The sequence below is a fragment of the Seriola aureovittata genome, chromosome 16, assembly GCF_021018895.1.
Source record: "Seriola aureovittata isolate HTS-2021-v1 ecotype China chromosome 16, ASM2101889v1, whole genome shotgun sequence".
In the NCBI taxonomy this organism is placed as follows: Eukaryota; Metazoa; Chordata; class Actinopteri; order Carangiformes; family Carangidae; genus Seriola; species Seriola aureovittata.
Window position 1 is genome coordinate 13,648,685 of NC_079379.1, and position 14,179 is coordinate 13,662,863.

General features: G+C 40.5%; 1 protein-coding gene across 1 annotated transcript; it reads left to right on the forward strand.

Annotated features, from left to right (window-relative positions):
* The first annotated feature begins 7,274 nt into the window (after nucleotides 1-7,274).
* On the forward strand, nucleotides 7,275-14,179 carry gmpr (guanosine monophosphate reductase). Its single transcript, XM_056399573.1, has 9 exons — nucleotides 7,275-7,736; nucleotides 10,433-10,552; nucleotides 11,090-11,173; nucleotides 11,310-11,483; nucleotides 11,582-11,663; nucleotides 12,256-12,362; nucleotides 12,914-12,956; nucleotides 13,048-13,207; nucleotides 13,321-14,179. The coding sequence occupies exons 1-9, from the start codon at nucleotides 7,650-7,652 to the stop codon at nucleotides 13,499-13,501; spliced, it is 1,038 nt and encodes a 345-aa protein (XP_056255548.1). The 5' UTR covers nucleotides 7,275-7,649; the 3' UTR covers nucleotides 13,502-14,179.

A 14,179-nucleotide genomic window follows, 5' to 3' on the forward strand; every position in this document is an offset into this window, starting at 1 on the left:
CCTGGAGTTGTGAACCATGTTTTTTGTGCATCTCCTTGTTGAAAGCTCCTTATTCGGGGCCAGTAAAACCAAAGAATGACTTTCAAGAATAATAATATACTGTATTGCATGCTGGAATAAATACAGGTTGTTTAGGTGCACTAATGATTTTAATGGGTACTAGACAGTAGGATCCACTAGAAACATCTCAAAATAAATCAGAATTTTTTTTTTTTTTTTTTTTCCTTGCTTTCTTTTTAACATTTTTGTTTTTTGAAATGCTGGATATTTTTACATCTTCAGGACTTACAATAACTTACAATAGGACATATCAGAGAAGGAAAAATGGAAAGGAAACAACTGCTCGCAAATCATGTCCACTGCAGTCACAACCTATGATAAGAGGGTTTTAAAAGGTAACCAAATCAAAAAAGTTGGAAACAACTGCACTGGGGTGATTAGCTACCAGCCATTTCCCTCATAACACTGTCACATTCATAAGATGAGGCCCTTGTTCCAAGTGGCAGATTTACTGATAGATAATGACTGGAAAGTTTTTACACAGTGTAGCCACATGGAACCTCCTTAAATTAGACCAATGTTAATGTCAGTCATGAGACTTGTTTTTGGTTTTACTCAGAAAAGTTACAAAGAAAATCAGTGAACCTGCTGTGTTAGAATAATCAGGGCCCAGAGGTTTCTGATAAGACATGTTAAGAAGAGTAAGGGCAAATTGTTTTTGTTATGACCTGTAATGCTGTGTGAGTCGGATACCTGCCATGACTTTAGTCATCAGTGTCTACAGCACCCCAGGTGGATATAACACTAAAAGGTCAGTGCATCATTTGTCACTGTCAGGCTGGGAAAAGCGAGCTGAAAGCTGCACAGTCTGTGGTGCAAAGACGCTCTCTGTGTTGATGAGAAATGACAAGCTCCACTGGACTGTGATTCTAAAGTAAAAAAAAAAAAAACGAGAGTTAAGAACAGCAGCTATTTATTAGTCTGACTTTATCCCCTCTCTGAACCCCTCTGTCTTTCCATGACCTTCTGCATCTCTCCTCTCTCTTCTCTTATCTGTTTTGTCGTTCTCAAGCATCACTGGCATTAAATGAACTTCAAAGACACTGACAGCCAGTGGGTGGTGGGGTTGGGCGTATCCATGCAGAACCCCTGCGTTATTGTAGGTTAAAAAATAACACAATAAGTAGCCTAGCATCAAATAGACTACTATCTGGCTGTAAAGTTAAACTTTTATCTTCAAGATACAAGAAAGTGAAATGAAAAACATCTATAAATGGGACCTTTACAGGCCTGGCTTCAGAACAGTGGCACATGTTGTTCTGTTGAAGTCACCAACAACTGTGTTTTGTTTTTACCATCTGCATCTCTCACACAGACTCTCATGTATGCACATGTAGACACAAACAGGGCCGTGTCCCGGCTTCTGCGCAGCTGAAGCATCAACACATAGTTGAAGCACAAACAGGAAAAAGTCATGTCAGGAAAAAAGGTGGATAAGCTTATGGTATTATTCTACATTTCTGGAGAAAGCAGTGGAAAAGCATGAAAAAGGCTGTGGACACATAAGTGCTTTGAAATGTGAAAATCTGGGAACGTAACGTATTCCTTTGTCACACTAATCCGAAATGTATCTAATACCACACATAACTGCATTAATCTCTTGTTGAGAAATATCCAACAAAATATGGATTTTGCAGTGGGTGGTGGCATGTGGAGCTGATGTCAGAGGAAAAATAAAAGAAGAAAACTAAAAGGGTTTAGCGGTTTTATTGAAAACTGTGATTTTTGGATTTGCCTAATCTGTTGCATATTTATGTTCTACTTGAATCGTGTTTCAATAAAAGGCCTCTGGCATGTAGTTCCATCTACAACCTTCTTAATGATTTGTTGAGACAACTGAAGGATATGTTCACCATTTTAATAGTAAATCTGTATTTAATGCCCATAGTACATTCAAACATATATCTAAATGTTCTGCAAAAAAATACTCAAACCATTCTTTGCATTTGTATCAGCTTATTTTGCAAATATCTCTTTTCTAGTGTGGATGTGGCCAACAGCAATAGTCGATAAATCCTAACATGAGCATGGTTTGTCACCTATTTTTATCAGTAAAATGTATGTGGCCACACTAAACTGTGAGCTAACGTTGTATATGTTGTTACTGGTGAAGCTGCAGCAGCTCATCTAAACTATTAGTGAGGTTGTGTTATTAGTTAATATCAATGATGGAAAACAGCATGATTTAAACACAGGCAGCATCAGGTGTTTCCTTTAAATGAATCCCCTGTTATAAATATCTTAATTTATGAAATCCCATCCTATACTTAATGTCAGAACAGATCCTTATCTAACACTTTTCACTGTTGACCTCCAGTGTGTTTATCGGCCCGTGCTTTTCACTTCCTTTACGTCCACTGTCAAACCCTGGCAGAGATGTTTTCCACTGGCCTGTACTGCTGCTATCAGTGCGGAATGACTTCACGGTTGCGTGCTGAGAGCCAATGTCACATTTCTCTTGCGCCTCTCACACAAACATCTGCTACCGGTGTATACTCCACTTGCCAAGACCCAATGACAGAAAGTTCAGTTTGACTCTGTGCAGCTCAAAATTTCACTTTTATTTCAGACTAGCCTTCATGCAATGATGTTTTTATGCTTTACTATACTATGACTTTGAGATTTTTATGCCTTAATATACTATGACTTTTTATTCCTTATTATACTATGACATTTTTATTCCTTACTATACTATGAGTTATTATGCTTTATTATACTATGATTCTTTCTGCCTTACTACACAATGATGTTTTTATACCTCAGTATACTATCACTTTTTATTCCGTATTATACTATTACATTTTTCTGCCTTACTATACTATGATTATTTATGCCTTACCATGGTTTGATATTTTCCTGCCTTACTATACTAATTTACTATACTATACTTTTTATTCCACACTATACTATGATTTATTATGCCTTATTACACAATGACATTTTATGCCTTGATATACTTCTTTTTTTATGCCTTATTAAATTATGACTTTTTATGTCTTACTATAGTATAATTATTTATGCCTTACTATCCTATGACTTTTTATGCCTTACTATACTAAGACTTTTAATTATTTACTATATATGACTTTGTATGCCCTATTATACTATGATGTTTTTTAATGCCTTATTATATAATGACTTTTTATTCCTTCACTATACAATGACATTTTTATGTCTTTCTATAGTATGGCCTTTTAATGCCTTACTATACAATTACTTTTTATGCCTTATTATTCTATGATGTTTTTATGCCTTACTATACTATGATGTTTTTTAATGCCTTACTACACAATGACTTTTCATGCCTTATTATGCTATGACATTTTGATGCCTTACTATACTATACTATGACCTTTTTATACCTTACAATACAATGACTGTCACACAGGACCCAAGTGGGAACATCAGCTCCCTCACCAAAAAAGCCCAGCAGAGGATGTACATCCTGCGGCAGTTGAAGAAGTTCAACTTGCGAAGGACAGTAACTTCTACACGTGCCTTGGCCAACACTGACTGCATGATGGTTAAGGGTATGAGCTTGTTTATGACTTCAAAAACAGACTTCAGAAATAGGATTATCATGTAGAGTCCAATTATATAATATTTAATTCAACAGACAAGATAATGTTATACGTATGAGGCAACAAGGCAGGGAGTTCACAGAGGAAAATAGAACCATAAAGTCTATTCAATTCCTCTGCAAAGTGTGTCTCTGAACACTTACCATGCTTTTTGTTCACTCAGAATGGCCTTTGACATACTTCTCTGGAGTTTGAGCTTGTTATTGTTATTTTTACACTTACGCCTATTTAAGTGTAATCCATGCAGAAGCCAGGGCCAACCGAGAGAGACGACATGCTGCACATTTAGCTTGATGTCGTATCCTGGATGCAAATTTCTAATTCATCACTTCATAATTTCCCAAAGTGAAGCTGCACGTATTCCCTGGTTGGAAAAGATTCTTCTTCATCCTTCGTTACCTGAGTCACTTACATAGAAAACAAATAGAATTTTTAAGTTCTTATCATTTCAACTCATGCCAGGAAAAGAACATCAAAGATTCTCACCAACTTCAAGCACACCCACTGGCATGTGGTTTTCACATCTGCTTGGCCCAATGACACACACTGTCAAGGGAAACACAACTCGTCTGAATGTGTTTGATGGCACCATCAGCTGGTAACTGAGTACGTGGTAAGACAGTCTAGTCTCTGTGTGTGTGTTCTGTGTGTTTGTATGGGTTTACCTGCATTCTTTCCAAAGTTTTAGACTGGTAAAACAGCCTGCCAGTGCAAGGCTACACAATGTTCTCCATGCAGAGAATTTTAAGTGTCCTCACTGGCACGTCCACTTCATGTGTAGTTAAATTAAAGTCTGGAGAAATATAAACATTAGAGGCTTTACATTCACTGCAAACACCAAAAAGATGTTCAACATTTAAGATGAAGAGACATTCTTATTGTTATGAGTATTTATTTCTAAATCACAAAGGATAGCATGGAGTACATAGACTTGCTTCTTTATCAAAGTCAAAAATTATCTAGTCCACACAAAAGCTAGTACAGCTAGAAAAACAAATGCTAGATACCATTTTCTGGCAAGTATGAATATGTTATTTGTGATAGTGATTAATGTCTATATACTTAAATAGGTAATGCACAGCCATGATACTGGTGCTGTGTGAGGCACAGCTAATGGATACTGGCCATTCTAGCAAATGCTAGTAGCCTATGTTGTACTAGCGAATGCTAGACTGCATACTAGCTAACGCTAGTATGGCAAACTGTTCATAATGACAATGCTAACATGCTGACGTTTAGTACAAATAGTTGTTGAAACATTTCACTCAAAAACACAAATGTGAACATCATGGTTGTGCTACAGGAAAAGTCAGGTGATCACCGAAGTCCTCAGGATCCATCATCTGGGAACCATGAATGTCTGTAGAAAATGTCATGACAATCCATCTAGTAGTTAAGATAATTAAGTCTGGACCAAAGTAGCGGACCAACTCACAGACATCGACATCTCTAGAGCCACTCAGCTAAAATGCTAAAAATGAGTAAAGTAGTAAAAGCAACGAACAAATCATTTAGCTACACAGCCTGTGGGACAGAAAACTATTATATAGGTCAGTTTCTGAACAATAAGTAAAGCATAAAGTATGTTAGTTCAACAGTGAGAGTGACTCCTGCCGTACAAGCAGTAAAAACCTGCATGTGCATAAACAGATATCTACTGTTGCACTTTCACCCACTTCCTGCATCAGACATTAACTCAGACGAACACCTGAGGCTCCAGCTGTGGCTGAAACAAGCTGACGCAGGATTCATGGAGTACAGAGAGTTAAAGCCAAACCGTTCTTTTCTTATCAGTATAATCACTATAAAAGCCTTTAAAGGGGTGACCTTACTCAGCACCCTCTTATCAGTGCAGTTTAGTGTGACATGCACAAGGGGTTAAAGAGCAGTGGGTTTATAGCTGCTCAGAGCTGTGGATTATTCTGAATTTATCGGTTATACACTAATGAAGCATGAGGTTATGACATCATTGTGTCAATCTTGTTTATGGCATTATTTTATTAGTTATTTATTTAGTTCAGTCAATTTGTAACAATTTCCATTAAATTATATGTCTCTTACTTCACATGATTTCTTGACTGAAATGGAAACACAGAGTTTACACCGAAACATTTTGAATAATAAAGCTCATTCTCTTTCCTCCTTTTTACAAGCTTGCAGTGCAGGAAATGAGAAAATCTTGCAGAAAACATTCATTTTCAGTTTTCATGCTTTCAGGAAAAGCTACCTCCTGCATAGAACCAATACAAAGAAACCCCAGTTAGAAACAATATAACCGGGCTGTAAAGGCAGTGGCAAATAGACACATAAATATCACAAAGGCACATCTAGTTGCCAGGAAACACTTTAATGAGTTTTGACCCTGACACTCAGTGTGCGCCTTTTAGCAGCTGTTTTCTGTAACTCTGCTGACATCTGCTGGTCTGACTTTGTACTAACAGGTTTACATGGATTTAAAAAGGATAGACAAAAAAAACTAAGTATTTTGTAAATGCAGTTTATGAATACCAAATAACTTGATCACACTCAGACGAAGCTGGTCAGAATGGTTGAATAGCTTTCAATGGTTTCACTGCAACTGCTCTCCTGCTAAACTCTCTTGACTGACTCTGACTCTCATCAGTTGCAAATTGCTCCTGAAAGATCTGTATCTGTGTAACTTCTAAGTTTTAGTTTTGTATTTTGGGCCCACTTAAAAATTACTAAATTATGTTTAATACTTAATTAAGATACCAATCCGGTATGTTTTAAGACGCATAAAAATACTTTGAATACTACTACTACTACTATGAATATGGAAATATTGTTAATTTGAAAAGTTGAAGGTGCATCCTATTTCATTGAAAAGTCCATTTTCACTGTGTGGTGTTGGAGGCAATATATACATTTATATTTAGAAGGATTGGCATCCAAACAAAATTCCTTCTCATATATATAAACACATGGCTTCAACTCAGATTTAGGTTGAGCACAGAGAAACTTTCCCCTTCAGCGGATTAATTTGAAAACAGCATTTTAGTATTTAGTATTTAGCATTTAGAACTCTGCACATAGATCATTATGTGACAGTGAAACAGCCAAGTGAAGTAACAATAAGCAAACACATTACAGAATACAGTGACAGACCATCTGATATGTTTTAAAGCAGTTCTTAGACCTCCTCCAACAGGATGGATAAGGGCTGTTGATGAACTGGGTGCACTTGGCCAAAGAGTGCATATTTGTCATAATACTGAAGCAGAACAACAGACAGATCAACAGGAACATTAACTATTGAAAAATAAACACATTCGATCGAGGAAAGATGATGCAAAAACAGATACACAAATAAACAACAAAGCATTACGTTCAAGACTGTATCCTATCCACATGATTAATTCATGACTTTTCCATTTGACTGTGCTTGTCAGTGCACAATCTATCTGCTTTAGTCTGTCTTGCTGTGTCTCCACATCCCTCCTCCTCTCTGTCTCCCTCCCTCTCTCTGCCCTTTCTGCCGATAGCTTAGGGAGCAATGCCCCAACTGGACAGCAGGTGTGCTCTTAAGCACTGCAGCATGCAACCCACTGCAGTGCTGCCATGTGTGTGTGTGTAAGAGACTGTGTGTGTGTGTGTGTGTGTGTATGCGTCAGCAGCTGGGACAGCCTGGCGTGCCTGCCAGCTTGGCCACTGCTGCTCCTGCCACTCCGCTGAAGGAGAGGGGGGAGAGAGAGAACGCTGGAGGAGTGGAGGGAGAAAGAGAGCAAAGGGGGACAGAGAGGCAGAGGGAGAACGAGGGAGAGAGAGAGAGAGAGAGAGGAGTCCAGGCCCAAATAAAGCCATGGGGGCTGGGGCTGGGCTGGGCCCCCCTTTGCTATAAATACGCTGGCCGCCTGGAGGTTCGGGTTTGGTTGCTGGGGCTTGGGACCAGCGACCACCACTGCTGCTGCTGCTGCTGCCTTCCTCAGGGGAGTCTCCTGCGCATACTCATCATCCTCATCCTGGTCATCTGTGTTTTGGGCATCCAAGATGCCTCGAGTGGACGCAGACCTCAAGCTGGACTTTAAGGATGTCCTCTTCAGACCCAAGAGGAGCAGCCTGAAGAGCCGCTCAGAGGTTGGTGCAGTTAATTACTTGTCCTCTGATACTGTAATCTAAGTATAACATCTAGAGTTAAATCAAATCACAGTACTTCTCAGGAGGAGTGTAATCTGTTTACTTTTGCATTCAGGAAGTACACTTGCTTACGCCTCTATGATGAGTGACGCAATAGAGACATGTTAACTATTTATACATGGGGCTGGAGGGGTGGGGGCAACATTCTGGGGCCTTCTAACCCTGTTTGCTGCTCTCATATCACCATTACTGATGAAAAGATGTCTCAGTATTGCTGAAGAGTGTAATTTAGCTCAGTGTAATTCTATATTGTGTCTCCTTATTGTCTTGTCTTGTATAAGCCAGCAGGTGTACGCTACCTTTGTATTGTGGTGAGAGAGGAGAAAAGCCACCCTGCATGAACATGTAACAGTGGAGTGACCTTCTTAAAGGACAGAAAACAAGGCCAGCCTGCACCAGACTACAGCTATAAACAATAACTGACTACGAACAAAGAAAACATCAAAAGAAAATGTAGATAGTCAGAGATGAAAAAGAAGTTTTTAACCAGAAAAGACTTGATTTAGTGTATTATTGTCATTTAAAGCGGGTTAACGAGGCCACACTGTGTCCAGCAGCCACTGACTTGGCTCTCCGAGACAAAACAATCCTCTCCTTGTTTATCCTTATAGCTTCCTCGACTTAGCTCTGTGTCACTAGATCAGGGACTGGTACCGACCCAAGATCTCGACACTGGTGTGGTGGCACTAGATCCGTGGTGGAAGGTGGAAGTGTGTGGGGCTTGGCTTTTGAGTGGTAGCAGGCAACATGAGACACTGGAGACTTCTGAGAAAACATATTTAAAAATAGTACTGTGTGTGGTACAGTCAACCGGAGCACATTCCATACACCACCACACAGATATCAAGGATAACACCAGGTACTCCAGCATGCACTAAGCTTCTAATGAGTGTAAATACCAATTCTATATTTTATCTCATTTGTTGAATATCTCACCTCATTCTTTACATTATATCAAATCATCTTCGCTTATTTTATTCAAAAGACTTGAGCTATAATAATAAGGTACAGTGGGCACCCTAATGAAAATACCTAAAAGAACTAAAATAATTTCAGATGTCTATAGTTTTCACAAGATGATTCATTGCAGAGTGCCAGTACTGCAGCCAAATCTAACGGCCCATGCACTCAGAAATCATCCATCTGTTGATATTCTGCCTGCTCCTGTTTGAATTATTGCTGCATTTAACACGAGCAGAAAGCTTACCTGCCAAAGCTAAGCTTAGCAGACAACCACAAAATTGTTTTCAGCAGAGGCGAGGGGTATACGAACACCATGGAGGATAAACTGCTTCAGTAACACAAGACTACATACATGGTGGTCTGTTATCAGGCACAGATGCACCACTGGGCAGAAACATATCCCTTCCATCTTGACGAAAGATGAAAGGGATGGCACCGCTGGAGTCAACAAAAACACCTGCTACATGCCAAACGATAGAAGATGTAAATATATTTAGACCCTTCATATTGTATGGATAAACATCTGTATCAGCTAAGCCACATGTTTTGAGACTCTAACCCCAGAGTGAATCCGTAAAAGCAGTAAATATCCGCCACATCCAGATGTAACACAAACTGACACCTGATGAATGCCTTCTGGCATATGTTACTTTAACTGGCTGAGTTCATGTGTCATACTTTGTCATAATTTACTGGTGACTAGACTGGAACATCCTGCTGAGTCAGTGTTGCTGTGTACTGAAAGAAGAGGCCTGTATCGATTCGCTGCAGCAAGAAAATGGATACGCATTACTGGACGCTCCTCCCTCCTCATCCATCCCGTCTTTCACCGCTTTCCTCTTTCCTCCGCCCATTATGAGTTGTAGCCTGATTTATATGCTGTGTGCTCTGAAGGTTATGGCACACTTTCTACTGTTAGCTGAATTACTTTTGCATACATGCCTTGGCTCTACTCAACAAAAGCATTCAGCACTATGAAGCTGTTGGATTTAACTCTATAGGGAGTCACTTTTTCAAGGCTTTAGGAAATTAGTTTTAAACACTTAGCAAATTTTATTCTATTTTTTCTATTTAATTTGTATGAGGAAAAACGTGTTATATACATTGTAACATCTGTAAACTCCACTCACACTCAGAAGCTAACAGTTATCAAATCATAGTAACTCATTGGAATAAGAATTATTTAGAGCTGAAGGAATCTTAGCTATGACTTGTATCATGACGACATACAAATACTTTCCTGTAGAAGGAGCAGCCAGTGTGACACAATGAGCACCGCTTGTTTCATGTAGCTTATCGCATTACAGGCGGCAGCACTGACTAAGCTAACCACTGGGTCTAAATGATTCAGTACATCCCCATTATGACCACACAGACTCAGAACATGAGCCCCATGAGCTGAAAATCTGCAGTGTCAGTTTGTGAAGAAACTTAATTCATCAGTCACATTAGAAAATCTATGGAGGCCCTGGAAGGCAAGTTCATTTTTTATTCTATTTTGCAAGGATAATTTTTCCAAGTTTTTTTTTCATCTGTACAATCACCTCCGAGAGGCAAGTTATTTTTTTCTGGAAAAAAAAAAAAAAAAAATCACTTGCCTTCCAGGGCTTCCATTCAAACCAGAGCATGTTCATAGAACAAGTTTCCAGACTAGCTCGTCTCCTTGCCCACAGGTGGACCTTCAGAGGACCTTCACATTCCGCAACTCCAAACAGACCTACACTGGTATCCCCATCATCGCTGCCAACATGGACACCACAGGAACGTTTGAGATGGCACAGGTCCTCAGCAAAGTGAGTCAACACAACTGAATGACTGAAAAATAAATAACAGCATCATTGTGTTTGTGCGTTTGTCAGTGTGTCCTCGCCAAGATCTGTGTGTGTGTGTGTGTGTGTGTTTGTGTGTGTGTGTCCCCTACCACTGAGATTTCTAGGTTAAGTATTTGACATAGGATCACAAAACAAAAGCCAGATTGCAGTGGGGAGCCTTGGGAAAAACATGAATTATCAACCTTGTCCTAGAAGCAGTAAGACATCTGCTGGCTTTGTTTTCTTTTGTAACACTGCTGGATGACTTGGACATCAAAGTGTGTGTGTAATCTTTATTTCAAAAAGTCTGAAATTAAGTGAATGATTTAGTGCTCCTCATGACAGCCATTTTTTTCTTTTGTTTGAATGTGGCGCCAGTTGAAACCATGATGACTTATAAAGGAAGAAATATCACAAATAATGACATGATGAAATTTGCTTCAACTTGTGGCGCCGAGTCGCTAACAATATCTAAAGAGTTTCTGTATTTCCTCTCTGGGTGTCTGTCTCTGTCTGTAGCACACACTCTTCACAGCCATTCATAAACACTACTCTGTAGAAGACTGGAAAAACTTTGCTGCTAATCATCCAGAATGCTTAGAGGTAAGATCGCCAATGTTTGCCCTTTTTGTTTTTTTTTTAAGTAGGTTGCTCCTCATTACCAACAGTTACATGATTACACAAATTTTATTTATATGGATTTCCTTACCCAAAAGATCATTCTCACTCCTCCTCACAGCATTTAGCTGCCAGCTCAGGCAGTGGCAAAGCAGATCTGGAGAAGCTGTGTGCCATCCTGGAAGCCGTCCCTGCCCTCAAGTACATCTGTCTGGATGTGGCCAACGGCTACTCCGAGTACTTTGTGGAGTTTGTTAAGACGGTCAGAGGGAAGTTCCCCAAACACACCATCATGGTAAGAGAGACAGTGCACCGCCTTGTCTGGCAGTTGTGGCTAATGGGATGTTATGTATCCAAGACTGTTTGTCAATCTTAATGCGCTCTGCCTTGCAGGCTGGTAACGTGGTAACAGGGGAGATGGTGGAAGAGCTCATCCTCTCCGGAGCTGACATCATCAAAGTGGGCATCGGTCCAGGTGGGTGGTCGAGTGTGTCTGCCGATAGTCTGAAGAGTTTGTTGCCTCTTAAGTCAAGGCACAACTACACAGGCCTCACATACAAGTGGCTGGGACTGAGGCGAGAGATGATTCAGAAACACAGAGACATGCTGTTTAAGTAATCTCCTCCTACTTATAAAGTGCCTCCTACTATCTATACATTTCAGAATCACTGACTGCATTCTACCCTTGCAGGATTTCAGTTACAGCTCTCAGGTTGCTGTAGAGAGAGTAGAACAAAGTACTTAGCCTTTGTTAAAGCAGCAGAATAGATTTAATAAACCATTTTAAAATGACTCAGTGTCCCAGTGAGTACCAGCTAAATCTCCTCATGGACTGGCATCTACATACTTCTATTAAACGGCTTGTTCTACAGGAGGCAGACAGTGTTCCAGATCGTCCGGTGCTGTGTTTTTGCCTCGTGTCTATATAGTGGCTGCCTGACTTGAGAGCACCAGATTTGAAAGGTAGCAGGATCATGTACAGACAGCAGCGTCAGTCACACGCAGATGGGGATAGTTACATGAAGATGGACTTTTCTAATGTGTGCGCTGTGAACTGTGTGTTGCAGGTTCTGTGTGCACGACAAGGATCAAGACAGGAGTGGGCTACCCACAACTCAGTGCTGTTATCGAATGCGCAGACTCAGCCCATGGACTCAAAGGACACATTATCTCTGTAAGTCCCATGTGAAGGTACAGAAAATAACAAGAGGAAGCCAGACTTACTGTAGTTCGTATTGTGTAGAGTACATAGTATATGTATACTGTACTTGGTGAAATGATCTTATTCTGCTGGTGGACAGGAGTTTCTGCTTCTGTGGGCATCAGTCCAACAAAAATGTCATTAACTATGGTTAGGAAGGAAAAATGGTAAGGAAAAAAGCAGAGGTTAGATCACGGCTGTATTGGCAAAATATCTGTGCATCCTATCAATGTAGAAGATATAGGGTAGTAACAAACAAATATTAACCAAGGACCCTGACATAGAGAAGTTTATCTGCTGAAGTTACACTATAGAAAGTCAGTGAACTGTAGCTAATTTTAAGGTCATTTTGCAGGAGTCTGGAAACACAATAGTTTACAATTTTGATAATAATAATAATAATACTGCAATACCGCCAGTAGGGGGCATCCTCAGTCTTCCAAAGCTGGTTGAATAAACACTGAAGAAACTTTACTTTTGACCTGGTGTGACTCATATGACTCGTGTATTTTTGGCCTGTTCAGGATGGTGGCTGCAGTTGCCCAGGAGATGTAGCTAAGGCCTTTGGTAAGACCAGTTTTTGTTGTTTCCACTTAATGTCTCAGATTCAATGTTACAAATGTAACCACCTCGTCTTCTCTTTGCCTTTGCCCCTCAGGTGCCGGGGCTGACTTTGTGATGATGGGAGGAATGCTCGCAGGTCACGACCAGTGCACCGGAGAGGTCATCGAGAAGAACGGCAAGAAGTACAAGCTCTTCTACGGCATGAGTTCCGACACAGCCATGAAGAAATATGTGGGTGGAGTTGCTGAGTACAGGTGAGAGACTCAGGTTTCATAAACAGAATTGTACTCACAGAATTGGCCGGAGTTCTGAGTTCTGTTTTAACTAAAAAAAAAAAAACTTCTTCCTTTATCTCTTTGGCTGTCAGGGCGTCTGAGGGGAGGACAGTGGAGGTTCCCTACAGGGGGGATGTGGAGAACACCATCCGTGACGTGCTGGGGGGACTACGCTCCACCTGCACCTATGTGGGCGCTGCCAAGCTCAAAGAGCTGGGCCGGCGAACCACCTTTATTCGCGTCACACAACAGTCAAGCCAAATGTTCGCTTAGTGGGGTGGACATGCTTGCGCACGAGCACGCATGCACGCACACACACACACACACACACACACACACACACACACACACACACAACACACACACACACACACACACACACACACACAATCACCCAACCTGTTTCTCTCAGGATATCTGCTGTCAGAAAGCTGTTAGTTTCCTGCAGATTGTGATTGAAAACGACTCAGAAGTTTGACTTGAAACATTCTCCCCGAGGCATCACAGCGTTCCAGTCGACTTAATCCTACAGCGAGTGCGTTTACATGCTTCCAGACATGATAATAGGCTACTGATTGCATTTTTGAATGGGCAATGTGCAAATGCCATGCTCCAGTTATAAGCAGTCTGGATAAATCCTTCCCAGTTCTGGGAAATGGGAATAAGAGAGCCGGAATACTGAGGCATGTGTTCTTCAGATCTAATCTTTCTAAACACTCTTTTAACTTGTGTATTTCTACATAAACAGTACATCAAAATTGTGAGCTACGTGAAACACATTGCATGTAAACACACTCAGCAGGGGGAGTCTGATACTCCTGCTCAGAACATTTGGTTGGACTGAAGGCGAAAAAAATCAATATGCAAAATCCAGAGACGTCGCCCTTTAATTGTCACTGGACAAATCATGTCGCAATAAACTGCATGCAGAACTGTCTGCTAATCTCCTCA

Bases quoted from the DNA above. Each gene is read 5' to 3' on its own strand.
- gmpr (XM_056399573.1), top strand. From the start codon at position 7,650: ATGCCTCGAGTGGACGCAGACCTCAAGCTGGACTTTAAGGATGTCCTC. The intron at 7,737-10,432 runs GTTGGTGCAGTT...CCTTGCCCACAG, and splicing joins GCCTGAAGAGCCGCTCAGAG to GTGGACCTTCAGAGGACCTT. The intron at 11,174-11,309 runs GTAAGATCGCCA...TCCTCCTCACAG, and splicing joins ATCATCCAGAATGCTTAGAG to CATTTAGCTGCCAGCTCAGG.